The sequence below is a fragment of the Fistularia commersonii genome, chromosome 9 (genome assembly GCF_037954325.1).
Source record: "Fistularia commersonii isolate RoL2024-O1a breed Wild chromosome 9, RoL_Fcom_v1.0, whole genome shotgun sequence".
NCBI classification, from domain to species: domain Eukaryota; kingdom Metazoa; phylum Chordata; class Actinopteri; order Syngnathiformes; family Fistulariidae; genus Fistularia; species Fistularia commersonii.
Genome location: NC_141292.1, coordinates 8,641,513 through 8,669,365, shown reverse-complemented (window position 1 = coordinate 8,669,365; position 27,853 = coordinate 8,641,513). Strand labels below are relative to the sequence as shown.

The following is a 27,853-nucleotide window of genomic DNA, read 5'->3' as shown; positions in this document are numbered from 1 at the left end:
CTTTTATAATGTTCATTTTCTCAAATGCATGTCTGTAACGTTTCATATTTAATTTATAACAGTGTGAATCAAAGTTTCTAAATGTTAAAAATAACAGCTTTGAAATAGAAAATTATAGTGTAAACATGATTAAACGTGTGAGAGGTAATATGAAAGGCAAGGCAGAAAAATAAGTTAGTGTTAGAGCAGTTGAATCTGTTACAAACTCATGTCAGAACCATTGCCCAGAATATTCCAGTCATTTAGAAGGTAAGTGCCTTGTGTGTGTGTGTGTGTGTGTGTGTGTGTGTGTGTGTGTGTGTGTGTGTGTGTGTGTGTGTGTGTGTGTAAAATAAATAACCTGTGCATTTTATAGTGCAGTGTTCACAAGTTATTCATATAAAATTTATGTCATGAGATGTTCAAATAATCAAATGATTACAAAACTGAAACAAATCAAAAACAAATGCTATTGCTGTGCCACTTGTACTGATATTACAGAATTAAATTATTTGACAAGGCCAAAAGTTCATCAAAATTATGGTCAGACCAAGGTGAACTGCTTCAACTAAGACAATAAATTGAAACAAACCAGCCCTACAACAAACATAGTGTATGTTTAACAAATGACCATGACATGTTGCAAGGCCCTTCTTTCATTGGAGCTTGACTTTCTGGCATGACCAAGTAAATGAAGTGTTACAATCCTCTTTCTTGTTATTTTAGCTCCTTATACTAACTCATAAATTGTATTTTTATGGCATGTCATAAATCTAAAGAGCCTCATACATCTCCCTTAGTAGAGTCAAGTTCTGAAAAATCCTGAAAGTTTACCAAAAGAATGATTGTCTATCGTCATTTGTCTTACCTTTTATCTCTTCGAAATTTGCTTGAATTTGATTGTATGTTCTGGAAAATAAACAAATCGCTGGTGTAAACCTAGCAAACTATGAATAGGTTAAATTGAAATGTCCTCTCATATTTTTTTACCATTGAGTTGATATTGAAAAACCCTGCATGGTTAATATTACCACCCCACAAAATCAAGAAAGATATAATTATATGCATTGATTGATGTTAACCTTAAGAGATTCTATGAAGATACAACATTTTAGGTATCAATTTGTTATCTTCATTAAGGGTTTGAGATGTTGGTAAAGGATTGCCCATTCATTTTACATTTAAAGTGCTCAAATATTACTTCTTATCATGACAATAACGCCACTGGATACGGTTTTAATTCTTAAAGTGCACTAACTTCATATAGGTAATTTTTTTTTTTTGACAAGACATTCATTATATTCAGATTTAAAGGCACACAAATAAGTCATATGTCACTGAATGTGTTCAGTCAGAACATATATTACCTCATAGATTGTATCTTCTCGCACTAACTTGTATCCCAATTACTGAGGTAATGGACTAACCCTTGTGAATTTTGCAAGTCCTCCCACCTCATAACCTTGCACATTGTCAGATTGGCAATTCCAAATAAAACATACTGCATTTATAACTAGAATGTAACTTCAAGGAACTTGCCTTTTTTTCTGAAATTGACCCTGATCCAATTGGAGAAAGAAAAAAGACCCTTCTCTCTTTAGTATATGCAGTGGGGATCAGGTGAATAACAGCACATGGATTCAGTAAGCACACAATACACTTTCTCCAATATGCCCACATGTACATGTTCTTCATCATGCCTTTTCTTTGTTGTTGTTCAAATAGTAAGGTGAGACAGTTACATTTCCAGAAACATTTTTCCCAGAGACCTCTGGGGAGCAGCTATTGGACTCAGCACCTCTGTCAGAAGAGTTAGCATATGACAAACGGATCAAATTGTCAGGATATATGCAGATTTCAAAAACGGAATGATTTCAAAGCAGTCTTAAAATGCTTGTTTTTCTTAATGATGTTCACCTTTGGTCTGTTAGAAATTTTAATCTTACGGTAACTTCACATAATTTCATTATATGGTGAATGAACTAGTTATTTGTATGTGAGAGCAGCTTATTTAACTTTTGACCGAGGTAATATAACAGGAGATTTCAGGCTCCATAAGTCAAAGGCATCTATCTTCTCATCTTGTTAATGAAATAATGGCTTGTAGGTGACATTTGCAAAAAGTTTCCTTTTTTTAGCTAGGGTTTCATGTGGTCACTACACTCTGCTGCTTATTTTTTTGGAGCTGACTAAACACACAAATGATTTACTATTGGAAATTTTCTGCCTTCGATCACATTCCCTCCTTCAGCTGATGCTGTCCCACAACAAGAGCCTCCTCCCCCTCTGGCAGCAAGCCAGCAATCCAAGGATGTCTCTTCCTTCTCTTCATCCACATCCTCTCCCTGGGAATCACCAGAGAACCCTTTCCAAGCACTCAAGCCTGTCCCGGCGAGGGCCCAGAGCGCTCCCATCACCCTGCCCACTGAGCCAATTGACCCCATCAAGGGCCCAGGAGACAACGGCCCTCCAAAGAGCGTTGACGCCTTCTCTTCCGTATCCTGGTCCCAGTGCCAGTGGATCGCCTTCAGTGATAATATGGCACCACCTCACCGTCAGGGTCCTGGTTCCTCATTGAAAGAGCACCAGAAGCCACAGTCAAACTCAAGCCAATCAACTGCCGTCATGTCCACTGACTCCGCCGACTGCAAAGCGCCAACCACGAAAGACGACAGCAAACCTTGTTTTGCTGACGTATTCTCTGAGATTGTAGATAGGGTTCCATCAGGCAAAATACCCAATGGTAACCTCAATAATGATGCTAGAAATGTGTTTTGTGCCTGAGGTTTTTGTATTTCGCATGTTATTGCTTTTGTTGGTTGTTGTTTTTTTTTTGGTTTTTTTTTGCAATTCATGTTTGGATTTTTTTTTTTTTTTTTTGCTGACATGTTTATTTGATGCATTGCCTGCTTTACAAATGGTTTTTAATTGTGTTTTGATTTGTTATGTTTCATTCAAATTCTTGCTGTGGATTTGCATGGTTTACAAAAGCATTTGTGTTATTTACTTTTCCTTTTTTTCCTATTTGTTCTTGGTTCCCATATTGTTCAACATACAGTAACCAGTCATTCTTACTTGTTTAGTTCCAGTACCAAACCGACCAACAACCCCCTTGACAGCTGGCACCCTGGTACCGCCACCACGGCCATCCTCTAGGCCAAAAGTACCCACAGGAAAACTTACAGGAATCAATGAGATTGTGAGTAAACACAAGCGTTTTGATTCCGTATTGCAAAAGGTAGTTGCACCAACCCACTGTTGCGTATCCACATTATTTTAACATAAACTGTTCACAATTCAGCATGACAAACTAAGTATCCCATTTCAATTTTTCACTCCATGTCATTTGTTACCTGGAGCTCCATGACCGTGTGTGCATATACATAATAAATAAATGAACCTCTTTCTTTTGAGACTTTAAAGACCTGATTTGAAATGTTAAACAGATTTATTTATGTATATATTCTCCTAAATAAGCTATTTGCTCTGCATCACCTGACTAAATCTCCATGGAGATGGGAACAAAGCCCCCAGTTTAATTTCAGATTTCCATGGGATGTTGATTATGGTTACAGAAGAAAGAAGGCTTTGCAGTATGTTTGGAATAGAATCAATCAGAGTTACAGGACAACAATATGTACTACCGTGTTGCAGATATTTTGTGTTTTTTTTTTTCAATTTTCTTTCTATTCAGATTTTCAATTTATATTTGATGATTACTTTGAGTTAATATGTTAATTGACCAACAGGTGTATTTATTATTCCTTTAATTTTATTGTATCCTTCATTAATTTTTTGCTGATTTTGTTTTCAAGTGACCACCCCTTTGAAAATATTGTTATATAATATATCTTACTCCTCATTCAAGGCATGTGTGTTACACTGCCAAGATGACACCCTCTCTAAATGACAAACTCCATTCATACAGGTACGACCGTTCAGCCCACCCAAAACTTCCAGTGCTAGCCCTCCTCCCACTGCGCCACTCGCCCGGGCAGAAAGCTCCTCCTCCCTGTCTTCAAATGCCTCACTCAGTGCTGGCAACACCCCAACTGTCGGTAAGCCTCCCTCTCCCCCCAGCCGCCACTGTTTCAATGTTCTCCGTTCTCCAGGACTTCTTATTCTCCTTCCCTTCAGCTCCTTATCAGCCTGTCTCTTCACCAAAATGTGCCCTTTCCCTCGTTCCTCCCTCAATACTGGCAGGAGCAGAGCACACCTTCACAATCCCCCTCTCCTCTCCAGACCCAGAGCTGTCCCCCTCTGCTTTCTTTTTGCTGAGCCAAAGTGAGTCTCCCTTCTCTGTTTCACCTCAGATCCTCAATTTCTCATCAGGCATCTTCTCTTCTTTCCACACATCACTTTGCAAGAATCTTTCATGAACCCTGTTAACTTTTTGTTCCCATCTTTGAAGTTGTGTCAGCCTTGGAGTAATGCTGGGCAATGTGGGGAAAAAAATCGAAATCTCATTTCGCAATATAGATATTATGATTCCTATTGTATGGAAGGTCACATGTCAGATATACTAACAAATTTAGATTGTTTTTAAGTGTAATAGGAGGTGTTAGTTTAATGTTAAAAAACCTCACACAGCATCGCTGATTGTACATTTCTATATATAAGTCGTAATTTGAAAAATAAAAGTACCGCTCTAACATTTCCTGACTTTCTGGTACTTTTTGTTCTAATTTATTCAAGGTTTCTGGGTATTTTATTTGTAGATTATTCTATAAACTAATGACATGAAGGCCATCTGTTACTAAATTTTAAGTGACTTTTCATTGATGCTTGTATTTTTACAGACTTTTAAGGAGGGTTTTCCAGCTAAGTTACTCATTCCTCCTTTTCCCACTAAAGAAAAAAGATTGATGAATATTCCAATTCTACCATAACCCAAAACCAAAAATGAGATTTTTAGCACACATCTACACTTGATGTAGAACTTTCACAATTTCCAATGTCAAAAAAAAAGAATCATTGTACAGTCTTTTATTTATCTTGATAGAGTGCCCAGCACTATCTTTGAGTGTTCAGTAACCCAATCACCATCATCTCATCTCTCATTTGTGCTTTCTGGGTTTATTTCCTATCTGCTTTATGCCTAATTATCTGGCGTAAAGAGGATGACATGTTCATAGCGAAGCTCCCAACCTTTGAGAAGCGGTGTGAAACACCAGCAGGTACAGTGGGTTCTGTCTAAGAGAGTTCTGTTTGTTTCATTTGAACTAACACCAGTCTGCAAAGCGAGATGACAGCTCAATTCTTTGCTTTGGTTTGTGATTGCATTCCTCAGTCTTGTGTGCTGTCCATTTTTAACTGTTCTTCATGTTTCTCCATTTTCAATTGCATTGTCTCCTAACATGGTTGTATTTATTTTTGAAGTGATGATTGATTGACCTGTATATCTTCTGTTGAATGTAGATTTAATAAGCTGTCTGAGGTCATTCTGACTGTCTCTAATAATACCTCATTTTAGGTAAAGCAGCTGTGCTCTAAAAACATATCCTCTTTCTGTTTATTTGAAGAATAACAGAATGTACAGATTTGCCACGTATGACTGAATGACTTCATGAAGTTCTTTAACACAAATATTCCTAAACATGTAACCCGTCTTTGCATGATCAACCCTTCCTAATTTTAATGTGAGTTTTGGATGCCGATGTCTTGAAGGTCTGATCTGCAGCTGAGTCAACAGACCCACCACCCTATGCCCTTCTCATTCTCAGGAACGTCTCGCGGTCCCAGCCCTGTGACCCTGGCATCCCAAGATGCTTTGCCCATTGCCGTGGCCTTCACAGAGTCAGTTAATGCTTACTTCAAAGGGGCTGATCCCACTAAGTGAGTCTCACATGACCTCCTGCAGCTCAAAGGCCCCAACATAGACCTGCACACATACACATTTTTGTCCATATTTGAGCTTCAGCTATATTACGTTATACTCTTCATGTTGTTGTACCGCATGGTTCCACATAGAAGACCTTTGCAGAGTGTATCTCTCACTGTGTATGTGTGGAATGGTTTGTGTTAGGCTGACACCATTCTTTCAGAGTGGATAACCTACATGGGGCAGATTATAGTCTGGGGCAGAGAAAACATACAGCCTTTTATTGGTTAACTGCTGTTAAATTGCTGCTGTGCAAAAGGCTTATTTTTGCAAGGATTAGCAAATGGAACATTTCATAAGCAATGCAGCAGAGACATGGTGCAAGGCTGAGATCTATGGTGGACTCTTACAACCGCAGCCCAGGCAAGACCCCAACTGAAGCAAGACCCACAATTTCCCTTGTTTAGAAATTGGATCTACGTTAGACTACGAAAGTATATGCCCAGATACACAGCATACTGTATAATGTCCTGACAAAAGCAGGGATAAAAGTGTATTTAAACCCAGAAAGCAATTGAGTTAAAGTGACTGAAACAAACACCAAATCCAGATCAGATAGAACAAATTAATAAGCATAATTTACACTGTCACAAAAATATAAACAACCAAAATATAATATGTGTCTACGTATTAATCATTTAATAATAATTGTACATCAGTCTATCAATTTCATGAAGTAAATCTGCCAAACTTTTACTGTTCTTGTTGTTACTGCTAAGAATTTACTGTACATCATGTTATGTATAAACTACTGATCAGTAAGATCTAGTATAAAGACCAACTGTTCAGTTATTTGAAAATATAAATTCTTGCTCACACACACACACACACACACACACACACACACACACACACACATATCAATATTCAAACAATTAATTGAAATGTATTGACTATATCCTGTATAAAATATTCAGATTAAAGGTCTTGGGATACCAAGGAGACGCCACCCAACTATTGCAAATGTATTATATATTTACCATCGTAATCACCGTCTCTGGAAATTCAGCAACTTGATTATTCTTTATTACTTGTTCATTTTGAAATGTTAGGAGAATGTTGCCCTCCGCATATTTTGAATTGTTCTTATTTCGGTCTGAAAGTTGAAAACTCAATGGAAGTTTGATAGAAAGTTTGACAAAAAAGGAAAATGTCAGATTCTTTAGGAAGATAATCTCACAGCACAGAAGAATTTGTTTTTTTTTTAATATTTCAAAATTCACTGATATAGCTTTGCTTTCACATGGGTGGGTAATAATTTTACTAGTGTGTTAAGATGATGTGTTTGCACCTGTACCCCGTAGGTGTATTGCCAAGATCACTGGAGACATGACCCTGTCATTCCCGATGGGCATCATAAAGGTGTTCACCTCAAACCCATCCCCAGCTGTGCTATCCTTCAAGTTGAAGAACACCAACCGGCTGGACCAGATCCTCCCAAACCAACAGCTCCTTTACAGGTCACTTGGCTGGGAAAGCCAATCACATTCACTCATTGCATTCAGTGCAAGTAAAGACATTTGTGAAACTCCTAAGTTCAGAGCAGTGGTGTAGCAACAGGGATTTGGACTTGATGATACAAATGAAGATCGGGGAAATGTAGCCTGCGTCAGTGAGAGGAAATTCAATTAGTAATCTGACATAAACCCATCATTAAGCTGTCAGGGAAAAATTTCCACCAGACTTCAACAGCCAGATTTCGAATAGCTTAATAACTTGTCTTAAAATAGCAAATAAAAGCAAACTTCATATAACATCTGCTCCAACCAATCCCTTTTTTTAATGATAGAATACAGTAAAAGTATTGGAGTAAAAGTACTGGTCTTTATCCCTGCGATCAATATATTAATTTTAGTTTTCATATGGCATCATTCGATTATTTATCCTAAAGCATCATTCTGTTGGCAGGTGGAACGAGTATGAACTGCTTTATACACAGGTTTTATATTCAGGGACACTAGATAGTCTAAGGGCTATGAGATGATTGATGGGCAAGGAATAAAAAAAACAAGTCCTAAGAAGTTCTGAAACATAAATCTGTTCTCAGTTTTCTCTAATGTTCTCTTAATAATTTTCTCTAATTTATTTATTTATTGTGAAATACCTTATCAGTTGAGTGTGTTGGAAGCTAAGGGGAAAAGTAAGTCTAGTGGCACTGTTAAGATTTCATGTGACCCTGGTCAAACAAATGTTTATAGGACGCAAGAGGCTAAAAAGGAATGAAAATTATAGTTTGCAATTTGGCGCCATATTGTACTGTAAAAACTTTTATCATCTAATGTTTTAAATTTATCAAATTATAGCCTCACTATACAGTGAAGTAGCTGGTACTACATTTGTATATGAAATATAATTTTAATATTACTTACATACTAGAGATATTAGTATCTCAATATTTGATCCCATAAAAGGCACTGAATACATTAATAAAATAAATGAGTTAATTGATTAATAAATAAATGAAAATAAAAATAAAAACTTTTGTCCAGATATACAACCATTCACTCACTCACTCATTAAGGGCAATTTTTCCCAATCTGTTTTTCAATTCACCTGCTGGATGTTTTTGGATTGTGGAAGGAAACCCTCGCAGACATGGGAAGAAATGCAAACTCCACACAGAAAGTTCCCCTTGTCAGATTTGAACCATAGTCCTTTGTGCTGTGAGGCCAAATTGCTAACCAAAAGAGAACCAAGCCCTCATACATTAAAACTACCTTTTTCAAGGCTTCCTCTCCTCTCTTGTTTCTCATCTCACTAAAAATGCCTAAAAGTACAAAATGTAACTTGCTAGAAGCTGTAATACTTAAGTAAATGTACTGTCCACCACTGTCTTAAAATATTTTGCACCCCAGATCCGATGCAAGTTTAAACGCCACCACTATATTGTATGTTAGTTCAGTTCTATTTTCGAACTGCCACTTTGTGAAACAAACTCTATGTGACATGTTCTATCCTCTCCAAAAACTAAGGAAAAAATAGGGCTTTTAAAAAAAAAATGGATCTTGCTCTGGTTTTGTCTTAGTTATCCCAAGACCACATGGCTGGACTAATTGAATCAAACAGAATTCATGATTTAGTAGCTGGTCGGATACAGCTAATTTTTTCCAAGCTATTGGAGCTTTACACACAAAGCCAAGAAGAGCAATGAATAATTGAGCCTTTGATTATTCCTTGTGTATGTGTGTGTGAGTGAGTGTACTTACGCACTTTTTTTCACACTTTTTATCCAGTGATCCTTCCCAAAGTGACTCAGATTCCAAGGACTTCTGGTTCAACATGCAAGCGCTAACATCCTACCTCAGAAAAGCATCCGATCAGAATCCTGCAGCTTCCTACTATAATGTAGACATTCTAAAATACCAAGTAAGTCACACAACATCAAGTCCAGCTCATTGTCCAGATAGAATATCAATGATTTAGGAATTCTGCCCTTACACGTGTACTTCACCATCCAGACTTATCTGTTGGGGCCGAAGTAGTTATTATGCAGGAAAATAAAGCAGCAGGTAGCGGTAGAATATATGGTGTTTTAAGCAGTTGGGTCACCCCCTAATCTAAAGATTTTTAAGCCAATGTGGCTTAAAAAATGATAAACTATTAATTATTATTATTATTGTAAATCATTATTTCAATTGTCTGCCCTGTTTAAGACTTAGTTGTTCTCTACTCAGGCACATTTTAGAAGATCTGTCAGCATGAAAGTGCAAAAACACAAACTAGAGGTCGAAACTGGGACGCAGTTTAAAAACCAGGGTTCCAAATTCAAGTTTTGACTCACTTGCCAAGGTGATCCACAGATTAAAAAGTCCAAGCAGGCAAGCCCATATTTTAACCATCAAAATAATATGTTGGTTCTTTGTGTCACATATATATTCATCTCAGACCATTTTTCTTGGAGTTACTAAGTACTTTATCAGTATGTTGTTTACACTGGTCTTAAAAGAAAAGGTCGAAGCTACATTTGACGTGTAATCACAGTGACAGTGACTCCACTGCTGAGTATAAGAATCAAGGCCTTGGGTTGACTATCAGTCTTTGGCTCACACTCTTAGTGTAAAATATGCCTTCACCTTGTGTACCATTGCAACTATTATGTTAACTCTGTCTTTAGATACATATTATGTGATTTGGATATTTTGGCAGTAGCTGTAGGATCTTGAAAGCATGTATTTTTTATTGTGAAATGGTCTTTTTTCCCCAAGGTCAAGAAACCACAGTATAGTTCAGTGGAGTTTCTTCCAACAATGTGATGGATCCAAATTGAAATATAAGCTCACAGATGTGTTAAGCAAACAATCCATGAGTGCTAAGAGAACTCAATAAACTGTTTTTTAGTTGGAAAATGTTTATGTCTTCACCATGTTTGCTTGTTTTGCCAAGGTTTTGTTTTCAACAGTGGTCAATTAATTTACCATCAGCAACGGTCGACGGTATTATGTTTGTGTGCCATTTTTATGAACACAATATTGCTTTAAGGTTTTGTGGGAATTCCTTCAAATTGGGGAAAAAAAATTTCACTCAGACTCTGGGGTCAAATGAGTAGGTTTTGTGGTCAAAGGTAACTAACCGTCAAAATGTTTTAAGTCAGTGCTAATTTTGATTCTTTTATGGCATAAAGATATTTTTGATCAGCTTAGATAAATATACAGGTTTTGGTATTTCAGATTGACAACATATTTAGATAATTCCTCTGATTGCTCTGACAAGTAGAATTTTTTTCCATTTCTGACTATAACTGACTCCTCAGGTGCTGTCCAATGGGATCCATTCCACTCCTCTAAACTTAGCTGTGTACTGGAAATGCACGGCAAGCACAACAGACCTGCGAGTGGACTATCGCTACAACCCAGAGTCCATGGCCTCCCCTGGACCACTCACCAACCTGCAGATCTTGGTGCCTGTTGATGGAGGCGTCACCAACATGCAGTCTATCCCTACCGCCATCTGGTAAGACAGAGTTGTGAAAGAGTACAGCACTGAGGATTTATTTCTCTTATATCCAATTTCTACTGGTCAAAAAAATATGGACACCTGTGACATCTGGCTTTTATCAACAATGCAACATGTTAAATCATCATTTAGTCCCACATCACACGAGTCTACTGTATCAAAATGTAATTTTTTGTCTCAACTTTAAATTCTCAGCAATGTCTCAGGTGCCAATTCCTCACACTTTTCCAGTGGGTTATAGGGTCATGTTCCCACCTCCCCCCCCAAATTCCTATGATTTTTTTGTATCATAACTACATAATGATTGTACTCTGCTCGAGGTAGCATGGACCTTGCTCACCTAAGCACCATTTACACATAACTCTGGTCAAGACACAGGAGACCAGGCCTAATGTCTTCTGACACCATGGGGAGCTTTTTATCTTTTTCAAAAATTCCACTGGTCTCTGTTTACATATTATCCCCTCTTGGCCAAGTTTAAAAAACAACTGATCTAAAATGTATAATATTATATCTATCATATTTTCAGTAGTGTCCCTGATCCTTCCTGTGGTTTATTAGCCAGCATTACCTGTGTGCCTTTACCAGTAGCAATGAGTAAACTATCTTCGTTTGCTGGTTCATCCACATTCTTTCAACAGAAGTTACTCACACTGGCATTTCCTTCTTTCAGGAATTCAGAGCAGAATAAGTGTCTGTGGAGGTTGAATGACATCTCAGAAAAGTCTGAAAATGAGGGTAATGGTTTTTCAAAAACTTTTTATGGATTCATGTCCCAGAACTGTCAAAAATAATCTTACCAGCTGTTGGCACTTGTGAAATTGTTTGTGTTCAATGGCAGGTGCTGGGTCTCTGAGGGCCAAGTTTGAACTGTCAAAAGGCCCATCGAACCCATCAACTCTGGCAGTTCAGTTTATGAATGAGGGCAGCACCCTGTCGGGAGTCGACATGGAGCTGCAGGGGAGTGGATACCGACTTTCTTTAAGCAAGAAGAGATTTGCCACAGGTATCCACCGCATTGTTCAGTTTAATAGGAAGTTTAGATGGCAACAACATTTAAGTTTGACCTTGTTTTTATTTCTGTGTTGATTTCAGGACGTTATATGGCAGACTGCTAAGGTGACCTACCACTTTGGTTCTCAAGAAAACGTATCTCGCTTTTTAACTAATTCAGCAACTTTGTGAAGCCTCGTGTGGCTCCAGATCCACCTGCTGTGCTGCCAGGAAGCGAGAATCTCACTACAATAAAACAGCACTGAGTATTGAACACTGTTTAATGAAGAAAAAAAAATGAGAGAAATAAAAGAAAAATAAGATGAGCTTTTCAGGAAATGTGTAGATATGAAGAAGAAATAATGCTTTCTGATCAATTCACTTTTGTATAGTCAAACAATTTATGGATTAGACATAAATTTATATTTGAAATCATAAAAAGAGAAAAAAAAAAGTGCACTAACAATCTTTTCAGACACTCTTTTTCATGTTATACTGTTACTTCATGAGCCGATAAGGAAGATAAAACAAATAATTCTGTTTGGAACAGAAAAATACCATTTGTTTTCTCGGTCTGTCCCTTAGCTTTGTAAATATCAACAGTGAATACTCCACTCAACCAGCACAACTCAACTCTATATTATACATTATTTTGTTTATTGATTTCTCTTTTCCCAAATTCCTTTTTTTCAGTCACGTGCAATGAAGCCTTCACCGTTGAGTCTGTAACACACATGTAGCACAAGTTTGATTTTTCAAACAACACTAAAGTGCTTTCAAACTAATGCAAAAAAAGAAAGTCTGACCTTAGTGCCTCTTCTTATGTGGTGGATCTGCAGGCAATGAAAGCGTTTTAATGCTTCAGTAACATTTTGGGTTCTAAATTTAAGCAGCATTTCTTAGCAGCTAATTGTGGGGTCTGTGGTCTTTTTAAAATCGGGCAATGTGTACTTCTGAAATTTTGATATTGTTAAGCCCCTTGTTTTTCCTCTTACTCTTAATCTTGCTCAATAATCTCTTTCACTGTAAATGTGTCAAATATAAGATGCTTTAAAACATTCAAGGGGCACTAACTCCAAGCACGCAACTTTTTTTTAAACAAACTTGAAGCATTTTAATTACAGGTTGGTGCCCTACTAATGGAGAAATGTGCCTGCATTGAACCTTTCTCTACTTCTTTTGTATTCCGTAGCAATTAAGAGAAAAGACAACCAACATTGTGCCATTTGTGTTTTTGACTCCTCTGAAGGGATATTGAAGGGAAATATCTCTTTTTTTTTCGAACTGTCTTCCAGGAATTACTGTGTCTCGTTTGATCATTGAACATTTTTGTAATTTTCTATTTCACTGTGCAGTGAACAGTGCTGGTATCAGTTGCACAAGAGGCCAAATTAATTATTGAAATGCCTTATCACAACTACTCAACACTGGATAATCTAGTGTTGTTCACTATGTTTAGACAGTGCTGCCATGGTGATCTGTACCGACTGTCACCCATCACCTCTTGAAAAGTGTTTCAGCCCAATTTAATGGACAGTTCATCACAAAATGAACAAGACTAAAATGTATAGTGTTTTCCCCAGAAAATAAGAAAATAATTTATATATTTTTTGATAGAAACTCACTTGGGCCATTAAAACAGTGTTGTTCTGGTCTAAAAATGAACTAAAGAATCCCCATTGATTGTCCTAGCCCAGATCCAGATTGTGGTCCACCTCCAATCTACATTCTTTTGGGGCGTATTTTGTGGACAAAACAAAGGCCAATGTTCCAAAAATATATTTGAAAAACTCAACAATATATCATTTTCCAGAAATAATGGACTGATTACTCAAAATGATCCACAGAAGTTGATATGAGCAGTTCCATGTAGATACTTTCATGTGTTCACAATATGGTCTGTAAACAATCAAGTCAGCAAAGGATACTTTAAATGTCTGGGCCATGATTTCTACTATGAAACCATACCGTTATGGTTTTCCAGTGTCATTTTTTGTTACTTTAAAACAACAAAAAGCCAATACCTCTATGGCTGCTGAAAAAAATCTAGTTCCTAACAAACAGACCAGACACATTTTTTTGTTTCTGTTTTTTTCATTTTTGTGGTGAAGTGTCCAGGTAAACTATCAAAAGCAAACATGAATATGGACAATAGGTGATGGGATACTCTTGGTTTTTCTATTGTTTTCTTCATAAGGGCAGCTGTTTAGGCAGATGTTCCACTTGATGGGGTGCTCTGTTCATTGGACTTTCTTCAACATTACCCATATACTGATATTGGAGTGGCAGATAGAACTGATGAGTTACCTCTAGGCATGGGCCAGTCCGAGTCTGACTGTAAATCTTAGGTAATAATACCAAGTTGTAATGGTATTGTGCCACTCTAAGAAGTGTTATTGTGAAATGTTGAAAAAATAATAATATTTAATTTATTTGTATCCATCCATCATCTAACGCTTATCCTGTATTCAGGGTCACAGGGGATGCTAGAGCCTATCCCAGCTGTCATCAGGCGAGAGGCAGGGTACACCCTGGACTGGTTGCCAGTCAAGCGCAGGGCCATATATAGACAAGACAACCATTTGCACACTCACTCATTTGGGGCAATTTTACCATTTTTTCCAATTGACCTGCTGCATGTTTTTGAGCTATGTGTCATGTTTTTGAGCTATGTGTCCATGGCAGACACAGCGAGAATATGCAAACTCCACACTGAAAGGTCTTGTCAGATTCGAACCAGGGTCTTTTGTGCTGTGAGGCCAAAGCGCTAACCACTGCACCACCATGTCGGCCTAATTAATTTAAAAAAATAAAAAAATTAAAAAAATCATTTGCTAATCATAACAATTGAAATATGAAAAATTGAAAATCAATAATGGAATTATTCTATTACTCAATATTAATGCTGATTTCCTGCCCCTTGATGTGAATGGTATTAAATGCAGAATACATGACTGTACATGCCGGCTCATGCCTAGATATTCTGAAGCTATTGATCGTCAGACAGAACCTTCAAAAGTTGTGCATCACTTTATTCACAAGATTTGGGGCTTAACTTTCCACATCAATAGGTTTTCACCCTCGTCTGTGCTGAAAAACAGGGCTTATTATACAGTTTTACCAAATTTGATAAAAAGTGACTTCTCACTTTGATGCTAATTTGAGTATCATATCCAGATCGTTGTTTTTAGAAATATGTATTTTTCATATTTTCTGGGACTTTTGAATACTCATATACCTGCTATAAGATTTAATGCCATTGATGCAGACATGGAAATGCTTGTTGAAACTGTTGATTGGAAGTAGTCTTGTCTTTCTCACCTTCTACTTTAATCAACCAAATGTTGGAAAAGATAGTTTACAACAGATCCTAAAATTGTAGCAACACAGGTTCGTACCGTGTAAGATGCACATTTTGCTTTGTGTTGTCTTGATAATTATGTCATCAAATTTGGTCAGAGAACAAAAAGCCAAAAAAAAAGAAAACAGACTCTGTGATTCTCTATAAGCAAGCTGGTTCTTGCGTTCCCTTCCAAAAAAAAAAAATTTACAAGGCTCAGCTCTTGTTCACTTTCACATTTTCTTTATTTTTTTCTTTCTGTATTTCCTTCTCTCTTTCTCCCTTGAGGTCTTTTTTTGTTTGTGTTTGTATTTAACAGAGTTTAAAAAGAAAAAATGTGTAAATGATTCTCATAATTTGTACATTTTTACCAGTATCAGCCACTTTTTGTCTCTACTTTCTCATTGTGCCTGTATTAAATGTGTAATATATGAATATATACAAATATATGAAAATGACTACTTTATGCGTGCATCGCATGATTTATTTCAGCTTCTCATGAAGATATAAACAGGGTATTTTAAAATCACTCTGCATTTCTGTTATGAGAGTTTCCACGCTCACAAACCTCATGCAAACACGTTTCATGTGGAGTCAGAAAGTTGCCATGTGTGCTTTGCTAGAAATTGATGGTTCAAACATTTAAAATCAAACTGGACCAAAAAGGGACCCTCTGTGAAACACTGAGGTTTATGTAAAAAGAAAAAAAAAAAATTTTTTTTTTTTTTTTTTGCCGTCTTAAAGGGATGCGCCAAAATGTAATGGCTCTTTCTTTGGCTCATGATCCGTATCTCCATCAAGTTTCATCAACATTGACTTGGGTTTTTTTTTATCACACTGACAGAAGGGCACTCAGAGAGCGGACTTCCAGCATTAAACAGGAAAAGAGTCCTGTTTTGCTATGAAAAGCAAACCTGCCTAAAAAAGTATATGGTTTTCACTTGACCAATGTTTGGGTTGCCACTGTATGAGGTTTTACGGTACAATAATTGTCAGAAAATAGCACAGCCTGTTATTATAGAAACAACCAGTATTAATCTGTCACAATTACTCTTAAATAACTTAAACAAACACTTGAAGTCAAGATTTTATGAGCCCTGTTTTAGCCTTTCTTCACTGGTTAGAGAATTTATTCTGAAGTTAAAATTCACCCTGAAATCCCACTATTACCACTCGTATTTAAAAAAAAAAAAAAAAAAAAAAAGAGTAAAAATCTGTCTCTATTTTTTGCTTTTATCCAACCATATCCAGTCTGGATGGATTGCAATTAATGCATGAAATAAAAATCTAAAACTTTTGAAAGAAATAGCAGTGGCTCTTCTGAGAACTTCCAGTCCTGTTACTCAAGGTAAGACTTAATTTGGTTTCGGTGAACAACTGTAGTTAGCTTTGACTCTTAGCTCAACATTAGCCCAATGCTAACATGCTGCTACATCTCTTTTGATATTCGCATGCCAGCAAAAAAATTGTAATGACTTTTGACTCCAAGACCAACATTAGCCTAATGCCAACATGCTGCCACTGGTCCGTCAATATAAATATGCCAGCAAAAAACTAGTTAGCTCTGACTCTTAGCTTAACATTAGCTTAATGCCAACTTTTTGCTGGAACTGTCTATCTTAGCATACCACGGTCATCAGCTAAGACTCCTAGATTTTTAATTCAGCAATTTTTGTTTTTTGACCTTTTCTCGAATTAAAAATTTATATTTAGCATTGGCTTAACATGACTTTGTCCTAAAACTTAATTTAAGCAAAATTGCTGTATTTGGTGTTGTTACTCACACATTGTATATAGTTGATATACAGCAATCCTCTTTCCCATTTCCTCAAAGGATATTTTAATTTTGAACAGGAGATTTGTTACAGAGTACATTCGTCCCACAATTGTCTAAAGGACAGAGCCAAAAAAGAGAAACATCATACAACACAAAACAATAGAGAGAAACGATATTTGCGATATCACTGGGGGGTGAGGGAGGAGACGTAACTAAATGTAGCTAAAACTGCCAATGACCATTTTGTATTTGTGCTGCAAGAAAAAAACATTGCACTCCATGTTTAAATGGTTTGTATCAAGCCCACGACTCGCTGGACGATAGAGCGTGAAAACAAAATTTGCAGACACTATCACATATGTTAGTAATGGAGTGTTGCGAGAAGCTCCTGTGGAGCTCTGCTCAGGAGGATGTATGCATGACTGTTCTTGTGCACTCAGCAGTACATCAACACCTTGTGCATATTTACACACTCGTGTATGTCCCCCTGCCTGAAGACCCCCCACCCCCGCCTCACTGTCTGAGCTGCTTTTTCACAGCCACATATGTGAGCTATCATTGTTGACTCTACTTTTCCCTGTCCGCCTCGCTCAGACGAAGAGGAAGAGATCTTAGGGCCTCTGGTGTTTCATGTTATTCTCTGAAAAGCTAAAGGAGATTTGTGAGCTGTAGTCACATCCAAAAATCTGTGGATCCAACCAAAAGGCAACTTGTGTGTCGCTGGGTGTTTTATCTACCCCAAAAGAGATCCAAGCATATTTAGTTTTGAGTGAAACGCAGGTTAGAAAACTGTTAATAGCTATAAAGTACCTTTTTTTCTTCTATGAGATTTAAACATATGTCGTGCATGTGCAGTAAATTGATGGATTCAGAGACCTAAATATTGTAACATGAATGTATATTTTTGTAGTTGCCAAACCAAATAATTGCATTTGCTGTGTCAATTTGCTATAAATTTATCTGTTAGATTTACATTGTGAAAGAGGGGACCAAAAGTGTTGATGCAGTTTTTGAGAGTTGCAACTTCTGGGAAATTGCCTACTCTGCTGGCCTTATGTGACTTGCTCTGTCTTATAATATTTTATTTGACAGTTTCAGATGAATTGCAAGATGTAGTGGTTTTATTTTTTCATTTCCACTTAAATACCAGTGGGCCAAGCCAGATGTTAGAGACAGTATTCTGTTAAATATTGCTCTATTGACTTCATATCTCAGAATAGAGCCCTGTGGGTTTTTTTTTTTTTTTTTGCATTATGCACCACTGAGGAGTTCTTCTTAAAACTTTGTATCATCTGCATCTTTTTGAGGAAAACGTCCCCCCACCCAAAGAGGTGGAGGTAGATGGGACTTAGGTGTCAAAAAGTTGTTTAAATAGAAGTTATAAAATGAGAGAAAACATTTGTGTATGTATTCTGATGTAACTGCTCATGATCCAGTGAGGTTCAAGTTTTATGGCCTTCATGTTGGCTCTGATTATTCTTGTTTCTAGCTTTTGAGATGATTGTGCATAAAAGCAGGAACGATAGGTAAATGAGTGGTACTTCGTTATTGTGGAATTTCTTTCTTTCATAAGCAGATGTTTAATGAACCCTGAACCAAAATGAATGACGCCACAATGTTAAAATCTGAAAAATGATTAATTCAGCCAGAGCATATTCCCATGTTATTGTTGTGCAGCTTTGATGGCTAAACCTTAAGCTGTAGAAGCTTCTGCAAACACTGATCCTCCTCAGCAAACTCAAAAAGGCGCAACTCTGTCACAATCTCTTGCAGAATCTCTATAAACAGCAACTGTAATGTTCCTCAGCTGCACAGCTTTGAGTAAACTGCAGCAGGGGGTGGTGAAGGCAGCACGGTGAATTGTCACCACAGTGAGATGTCAAGATCAGCTCCCTCGCTTTACTTCACACCAGCCTGGACGGCCGGCCAACCGAAAGCTTGCAGGGCCAAGGAAAGCATCTCCTTCTCCTCATTTAACTTTCAACAACACACAAATCAATATATATTTAATGAAAATAGAGGAAATTCCTGGTTCCACAGTGGTTGGGGCGGCAGTGTCTGGTATCGATTGATGAGCTGGACGTCAGAATCAGCTCCGTGAAGCAGTTGGAGCAGAGGAAGCGCTCGGTCTTTGTTCTCCACCATCACAGTTGTGTTTGTCCAAAAGCCCGCTGGAGCCATAGACTTGAGTTATTCTACAGTCCAGAGCGCAAGCCCCACATCAGTAACTTTTATGGACAATTTATAATTGATGTGCCCATTCGCTCTCTCTCTTCACCGCGAAGAAAACCATCTGAACAAACATGGATGGTGCAAGTTTATTGCATTTATATGGATTCCTCTCCTTCGCATGCTGCAGAACCGTGTGGACCTCATTAGAATAACTTAAACCCTGAACTTACGAGACTCACTTTCAGCCACATCTGTCACATTTTCCACCCAACGAGGAGAACTCGCTCTAGTTTTCTCACCGCCAATATAAATATGGACACAAAGCTGACAGAACTGACAGGGAATGTATCATTTTAGAGGGATGGCACCAGATCTATATCACTTGACTATCTATCTATCTATCTATCTATCTATCTATCTATCTATCTATCTATCTATCTATCTATCTATCTATCTATCTATCTATCTATCTATCTATCTATCTATCTATCTATCTATCTATCTATCTATCTATCTGGCATCATTCTTGATTAGGGTTTTAAAAGTTGAAAGAAAATTAATGTCAATATGCAGCCAAAAGGGAACTAAACTTAACTGATTAATATTACTTCAATCATTGCACTGTTTTCATCTCATTTTTTACTTCCGTCTTCCCTCTCATTTAGCTATTCATGACTTAAATAATTATTTTGTAACAAATTTATGCCAAAAGATTCTAAAACCCTACCAAATCAAATCCAGCAAATTAATAAACTGTATATGTATGTATCTGTGTATGTATGTATTTAAAAACAGTTATTTTCCGTGTTGCGTGTAAGCATTTATATTCCTCCATATTCTGCATTGCCAGGAAATGGAACCTATCTGACGTCTACAACATGACAAGCCTTTTCTCTACAAGGGTATTGTCAGACTTTCTTACTGACTACCTGTTCCATATCTCTCTCAACCACCAAACCACTACCCACTTGCATCCTTGTAGTCAGTGAGTCTGTGTGTGTATGTGTGTTGGGGGGAGGAGGAGGGGGTTGTCTGTGTAACCTTTGTTACTCCATGGAAAGTATAAACATGCAAACACATGTATATTGTGATTGTAGTGCCTGCTCCTTGAAAGGTGAACTGATCCACTGAGGAGTCCTGTCCACTGCTAGTCTTTGCTGTTTCATCGGCAGCAGGGAGAGGGAGTGGACCCTTTCGTGCCATGTTCACAGAGGCACGTCACATGCTATTTGTCATGGTAAGCATGTATGTGTATGTGTGTCTGTGCGTGTGCGTCTGCGTGTGTGTGTCTTTGGGGGAGGGAAACAACGAAGAAACTGTCACATTCTAATTTAACTGATGGTCTTTTTGAAAGTCTGGATTGGGTTGGCAGGAGAAAAACGTCTGTGGAAATAAAAAACCTTTGTGGGACGGACATCATTTGGTAGACTTAAACACTAGCTTACATGGCTATAAACATTGTCTTTCTAACGACTACTCATCAATAATCGTCATTGGATTTTCTGCATAGTAGATAAATGAAAAAGGGGTGGATTCAGAAGAAGTCTGACATTTTTTTTCCCCCATTCTCCTTTTAATGTCATGATCTGTGATGCGTCATCGGTGTATAATGCAGCATTTTATCTTCCATTTTACTGACTCTTTGATGGGTTGCTGCTATGTAACCTCTGATAGATACAGACAAAAAGTTGGACAGATGTAGTCTTAAAAGAAAGTGGCAGAGCTGAAGTGAAATGAAGCATGAGCCCAGGGGATCAATACTCCCCCACGTGAGTCCAAATGAGACACACACGTAGCCCCCCTTTCTTCCAGAGAGGAAATGTTCAGTCCATAAATATTTGGAGTTTTCTAATTGAAAGGATCTGTGCAACTTGGATACCGGGGGGATTCTTTAAACACAGCACTCATATGGATTCTTTGTATGGTTATCTGTCTCCATGTACAGAAGTGCCAAGTGAAATGAGGTGAGGCTATGATAAACTTGAAGTCACAAAGGTTAAAAATGATCAGCCACTGGCTGCCAGCTTGTGTTTCATAGCTGATTGTTCCCCTCTTTTGTTTTGCTTTGCCCTAAGAGGCGCATCTGATCTACGCCTCTTGACACGCGATGCAGCGCAAATGTGCTTTTATGTAGGCGAATGCAAGCTGTCCGCTGGGAAGAGGGCAGACTGTTATGAAATTCAACTGAAAAACAAGTTTGCATGTATCTGTTTTTGTATTGAGAATTAAAAATGCATGAACATAGGTGTTTTTTTTATTCACTAGAGCAGACACACGTGTCTAGCTGCTCTGCAGTCTGATCTGTATGGGCCTAGGAAGGGCAAGCACTTCCAGCTGCTTCATAATGCTTTATTACACAGTGGTATTAGGTGAATTAAAAAAACATACAAAAAAAAAAAAACAAAGACAGTTCATTTCACTGTGATATCAGGATACTTATTTTGAACTCAAAATAATGCATTGTAAGTTTCTAATTTGGGATTTAACGCTAAAACTTAATTCATTACATCTTTGGCGGGGACATTCTATAGGAAACTGTGCCTGTGAATTCTAGCATGATGTGGACTGTTTATTCATTGTACATTAAAATGTATAAATTAACAATCTTCTAAATTAATTACCCAACTTTTTAAATAACTTGGAATGACACATATGTTTTAGCTGTTTAGCTTTTAAGATGAATGTTGCTATTATCATTATTATCATCTTTTTTATTAGGCCCTGCAATTGGCTGGCAACCAGTCCAAGGTGTACCCCGCCTCTCGCCCGATGACAGCTGGGATAGCCTCCAGCATCCCCCCGCGACCCTGGGTGCAGGATAAGCGGCAGAAGATGGATTATTGTTGTTGTAATTATTAGTCTTGTTGTTGTCACCATTCTGTGTGTGTGTGTGTGTGTGTGTGTGTATGTGTGTGTGTGTGTTCTCTGAACACAGTGTTGTGACGCGTCTAGTGCAAAAGTCAGAGGGAAGGTGCATGCCTATTTCCTGTCTGCTTGTTACCTCTCGCTTTCAGAGCTACTGCTGACTAGCCTTTGTGGTGAACGAAGAAGCAACTCATGCATCAGTCTTCTCCTGCCAGTACAAAGCCTCTCCATCATCAAGACTCCTGCCAGGCCTCCTCAAGGCACACATGGTAACTGGGGCCTTGCGGCCTCAGGCTAACTGGGCATGGGATCTGGGAGTAGCAGTGGGCCCCATAGATATAGTGCGCAGGCCCACCCTAGTGGATATGCCCTGGCACTTATCAACCTCTGTCCCACTGCCTTGTGGGTGAGTCTGGGAGGACAAAAGGCTAAGGGAGCACACCCCAACAGCAAGCATTGTGCTGGTGGCACACTACAGGCCCCCTGCAACTGCTAGAGAGTGCCGGTTGTCTTGGGCCCTCCTTGCCACCGGATTACACCCTCCTGCAGTGAAGAGATGTTGCTGGGACGTGCCCAACGGCACTCTAAATAATCTCCCTCCGCAGGTATCCACCTCTCCTGCCTGCCTGTCACCATTCTCCTCCTCTTCCCCCTGCTCATGATCGTCACCACAATTGTCATAATTTCTTTCCATAAATGAAATTAATCATCTTTGTGTTGTACTCCCGGGGGGGTCCACACCCCTACTGCTTGTCTCACGATTTCATGGCCCACTTACGCCTGCCGCCTTGGGAATCTTCCATTCAATGACTACCTGTTTGTCATTATGGTTTTCTTACCTAGTGTCTGGGTACTATCAGCATTTGTTGGTTAGATCTTTGGATTTTTATGATGAAATTTTTTTGTATATTCTGTGGGGTTTGCTCAGAAATAGCAATTTCATCAATATATATGAACATCTCTCACATAAAAGATCACATTATCAATAGATTTAAAATACAAGTGTGTGGTTGGAGTCTCCAGAAACAGTTTACTATTAGATTTATTAATGTACTCAGAGAATATCCAGGTTTTAACAATACTTGATACATAAAGAATCCTGCACGTTGTTTTAGATTGTATGTCTTGAATTCATTATGTCTTGAATGCATGGTATTTGTACTTTTTTAAAACACTGCATTTTAAATGACAAATTTTTAAATGACTTTATATTTTTTCTGTATTTTCTCGTTAAATTCACTTTCATACTTCATAGCTCATTTGTACTTAAATGATTTTGTTGACTGACATCAGGAAAACAATTAAATTCAATCCCAAAAAAGCTAAAGGATCATATTTTCTATTGAGAGATTAACATAAATGTGATTTTATTCTGCAGAAACTTTATTTGGCAAAGGCTTACAAAATCCCCTTAACGTCACCGCTTAAATCTGTCATTTAAAACAGTCTAGCTTTAGTGACACACACTTATTTTATGTTAAATCAACAACCAAAACCCAAATTCTCTAGTTGGGTCAACACAATGTTTAATTAAACTGAACCACATCATGTTCAAACAGCAAACTTTGGACTAAAAACATCAGATTCAAAGAACCTGAGTGTTTTGCATAAAACTGCAAATTATAAGGTACCATATTAAGCATTTTCCGGTTGCTTGGTGCCACAGCTATTCAGACATTTGCATAAAAACTTTCAAAATTTCACCCAGAGTCAACCTCTTCTCCCTCCCTGCTCCTGGAGGCCTGCCTGCGTGTGACCCGTGGGCTTCACTCTGTGTGCAGCTCGTTTAGCCTGCGACTGCAACGCGTGTGGCGTGATGTGTTTTTAAGCCCCTCCACTTTACATGCTACACTGATTGTTCATCTATTGCTGCACGAGCTGTGGCTGATAAGTTATGCATAACAGCGCAGTTGGGAGATGTGTCTGTTGGTAATTACTTGTGACAAGGTGGATTTCAGATCACATTCTATGCGTGCCGGAATCTCCCTTTCTCTCAGATAGACCCTAAACGCATCAGATGTTCTCCCATCATCGTGATGCTGTACATCACGTTATTCCCTGCTGAGCAACATACTTCATAAAACCAGTAAATTAATATTGGTCATTTGACTTTCCTACACAGTTTTTTCATTTTACAAACAAACAGGATTATATTTTACTCCTTTTAGACGCCTATAAGCCTTCCTTTCATGATAATGGTTTTCTCGTAATACACAGTTATAGATACTTTTTGATCTTTTTTTTTTTTGTTAATTTGCAATCTTTATTTATTTGCTAAATTTGCAAAGATTTTTGTGTTACAATTTTCATTTAATTGTTTCAACTATTTGTTTTTTTTTTGCTATTTGTCTGTTATATTTTTGAATTGTCAGGTGTTTTTTAGCAGTTTAAATTGACATAATAATTAATCTGAACTTTCTGAAATTTCAATGTGACAATGGATCAATAATTTGTAGGCTGGGCTTTCTTACTATCTAACTCCTGCATAGTCACGTGTTGATTTAACACATATATGTCTTCCAGTAAATGTATCAAGCAAAATTACAGGTATCTGATATCTGTGGTATCTAGCAGAGATTCTGTGCGCACTAATTTAAAATCTGACATTAAGAGGAAGTTCTCAAGGTACAGTTTCCAAGGCATTGATCTAGATATTGTGATGTCAATGCTATTCCCATGACCGGGATCGGAATAACAAAGACAAACTCCTGGAATGCAAATCTTCCTGTGCTGAAAATGAACAGTGTACACTTGAGGTGATTATATTTCAACAGATTGCATCAAATAATTTGAGTCAGCAATGGTGGATGATTTTTAAGAGCAGGTTAACCTATAACTTGTCGCGGTAGCTGGTAAATGTCTTCAGTTACTCAGTGATGATTCAGTCGGTGCGTCAACCCTGGTACTCATGACCTAACGAGGACTCCAAAGTTTCAGTACAGTCATGCCGGGACAGAGGCCTGGAATGGATCCTTACAGCTTTAGAATTTCAGCCGGTCCCAGCGTGTCTCCTGATCCCCTGGATCCTGTGGTTCCACCATCTCCTCATTTTCTTCATCAATTTATGAATGGCGAGAAGGCCGGAGTGCTGCTACTGTTCTTTGGCCTCTGCCTGGCCCTGTTGGGGATTATCTTCACCGTGCTTGGCTGGCAGCACCACACCATCAGTTCAAAGTTCGAGTTGAACCTATTGCTTGGACCCATTTTCATCACCATCGGAGGAACTTTTGTTCTTGCCAGCGTCTGCACGATTGGACCGTCCTCTTGCTTGCACTGCAGACGATCGAACAGAGATACATCTGTGACTCCTACGATGGAGCAAAGCCCACCGGGTCACTGCTTTACTTTAAATCAGCCAATCATGTTACGTAGCAACCCGACAATGTTCTACATTCCCCCGCCATATAACTTTGGAAATCAGGAGGAGAGCGAGCGCCAGCACAGCCACTCTGTCAATGGAGTCTTTCCAGCCCTGGATAACTTAGCTTTCACAGGAGGAGAAGAGGTGGATCACAGAAGATGCAGGTAGGATCCTGTTTTATATGACAGGTGTCCTGGAGGAGGTTCTTGTTGGGCTCCTGGTTATACGCTGCTGCTTTTTTTCACCACTTCAGAAAATATATGAAGCTGTCTATTCATGCAGTTTTAGCTTCTTTCCAGCTGAAATGACACAGTGATATCCCAGAGGTAGTGAGCAAGCTCCTCTTCTCTCACCTGATTTGCCATTCAGCAGCAGCAGAAGCAGTGTCAGATGGTCTGACTTGTCGGTCAGCACCACCACTATCATTCTCCTGTCCCACGCTGAACCTGGAAAATATCAAAACGAAATTATTAGTCAGATTTAGAAAATTTGTTTTGCTTATTCTGTTCTCATTTATATATAATATGTATGTGGTCTGTCTTGGGTTCCTTGGGAATGGAAAATGATAATATTTGGCTTTGGGTGTTTTTGCCTGATAGTACATGCTCAAAGTGCTGGTCATCTTTTACAATACAGTTGATTTCATGGTTTTGTGTGATTACTTTTGCTAATTTTCTGGTTTTCCAAAGATCACTTTCATCTGCTACGCGCAAAGAGACGTTTTATGTAAAAGAATTAGTCTGGCTTAGTCAGGGAGTTCTGTCAGTTTTTACAAAAGAGAAATGGGCCGAACCAAGTTTACAAAAAAAAGTCACACACAACAGAATTATAACAACCAATATAAAGATCCTCGAATTTAAAAGCACAGTAAGTAGAAATAACTGGATATTGTCAAATAACATTTATAATCCAGCTACATTCAGTGAAACCGCACATTAACCAAATGGCTGAGTTAAATATTAACAAAATAAGAGCCTTAAAACAGCTGACAGTCTTAACAACATGGTGACACATTAAAAACACTCTACAAGCAATTTCTTTGCGCAGTCATCTTCTACTGTGTAATCTCACCTTTTATTGGTCAATCTGGGTTCAGCAGCCCAGAAAGAACGCGTCCAGGGGAATTTGTGCATTGTGTCCTTGGTTTATTTCCAATCCTTCTTCCTCCTCTTACACAAATAGTATGAGCAGACGTAAGATTCACATAAAATAACTGCTTATTGTATTTCTGCAGTTCACCATTAAATCAGGCATTGACTATTTCACTGTAAAAATGAAATACATGGATATGGAAATACTATATAAGTGTACCAGACAATATGAAACTGGATTTTGTTTCAATATTGGGAGAACACAGCTTCTCCAATGTTCACTCCATCACCAGAGTTATTAGTCATATTTTTCGGGGAAATATATAAAGTTTTTAAAAATGGAAGTGTGAACATGGGGCTCTTTATATTTTCCCACCTGCTCCTTTCTGAGGGACAACTAAAATGTCTTTCCTTTCCACTAATTTCATTTATTTGAAATCCAATCAAACTATCCTTGGACAGACATGTCCCAGTGAACACAAAGCTGTGTTCCATTAACGGAAAGTTACACGTTTTCACTCTGTCTTATTGTTTTTAACAATTACTCCCAGCAGGTTTCCAGGAAAGTAATTCACTTTAATAAAAACAGACAGCAGGAATAATACAGTTAACCTACAACAACTATAAACCGCTGTCCTGATCAGACTAACACATGCTCTGCTCGCCACCTCTCACTTATGTTGTCACAACTTCTGACCTGTTTCGGTGTGTTTCCAGCGGTTAATGCCATATAGAGGAACAGTCAAGGCGCAAATAGCTCAAAGTCTGTGTTTTTAACTTTTTCTTTAAAAAAGGCAAATGGGCTTTGTGTGCTTTTTGGCAGAATGTACTGAACCTGTAAACATTTGAATTTTCTGCCAGATTTCTCATAGGCTCAGTCTCTGAATTGAAGTGAGGTGCTTGTTTTTAATTTCCAGACTGACTCAGCAGACAGAGGAGGAAAGACAGCACCATCCTGGCGGCTGCTCCACCTGTGCTCCTCCACCTGCATACGACGACATCTATCCACCCACTGACAAACAAGGTCCAGCATAAATGCAGCTTTGAGACAGAGCTGAAGTTTGCTCTTGAAGGTCGGGAATGTAATGAATTAATAAATACATACATACATACATATATACCTACATACATACATACATACATACATACATACAGACACACACACACACACACACACACACATATTTTTTTTACATGATGCATTGAATCAGTGTAAAAATATATCCTTTAATGTGAGCTAATAGGTCATATCCTCAGTAAAATTGGTTATTGGTAGTTTCATTTATTTTAAAATCAAGAGGGAGGCTTCTGAACGTTTCTGTTTCTTTTGAGTATGGACATAAAAATAGACTTCTTAAAATAGGTAACTTAATTATGTGGAAATATTTCAATGTACATACCACACATTTGCATATTTTATTGTTATATTATAATGTTATTA

The 27,853-nt window shown here is 38.0% G+C and overlaps 2 protein-coding genes across 15 annotated transcripts in view; both read left to right on the top strand.

Annotated features, from left to right (window-relative positions):
* fcho2 (FCH and mu domain containing endocytic adaptor 2) overlaps window positions 1–15,612 on the top strand; it is a 59,383-nt gene extending 43,771 nt beyond the window's left edge. For 4 of the 14 annotated variants that reach the window (XM_086152283.1, XM_086152278.1, XM_086152282.1 and 1 more), the window contains 12 exons: window positions 2,231–2,722; window positions 3,063–3,178; window positions 3,908–4,037; window positions 4,117–4,263; window positions 5,097–5,156; window positions 5,703–5,814; window positions 7,165–7,320; window positions 9,094–9,226; window positions 10,611–10,810; window positions 11,487–11,551; window positions 11,655–11,819; window positions 11,909–15,612. In XM_086152283.1, the coding sequence (XP_086008409.1) occupies window positions 2,231–2,722; window positions 3,063–3,178; window positions 3,908–4,037; window positions 4,117–4,263; window positions 5,097–5,156; window positions 5,703–5,814; window positions 7,165–7,320; window positions 9,094–9,226; window positions 10,611–10,810; window positions 11,487–11,551; window positions 11,655–11,819; window positions 11,909–11,931 (1,799 nt within the window). In that variant the 3' untranslated portion in view covers window positions 11,932–15,612. The remainder of the gene's footprint in view (window positions 1–2,230; window positions 2,723–3,062; window positions 3,179–3,907; window positions 4,038–4,116; window positions 4,264–5,096; window positions 5,157–5,702; window positions 5,815–7,164; window positions 7,321–9,093; window positions 9,227–10,610; window positions 10,811–11,486; window positions 11,552–11,654; window positions 11,820–11,908) is intronic. The other 10 variants (XM_086152288.1, XM_086152287.1, XM_086152291.1 and 7 more) reach the window with 8 other exon arrangements.
* A 9,292-nt stretch (window positions 15,613–24,904) lies between these two features.
* tmem174 (transmembrane protein 174) lies at window positions 24,905–27,447 on the top strand. The gene is made up of 2 exons (XM_086152999.1): window positions 24,905–25,485; window positions 27,330–27,447. Exons 1-2 carry the CDS (start codon window positions 24,905–24,907, stop codon window positions 27,445–27,447), a joined length of 699 nt encoding a protein of 232 aa, XP_086009125.1.
* The last annotated feature ends 406 nt before the right edge of the window (window positions 27,448–27,853 follow it).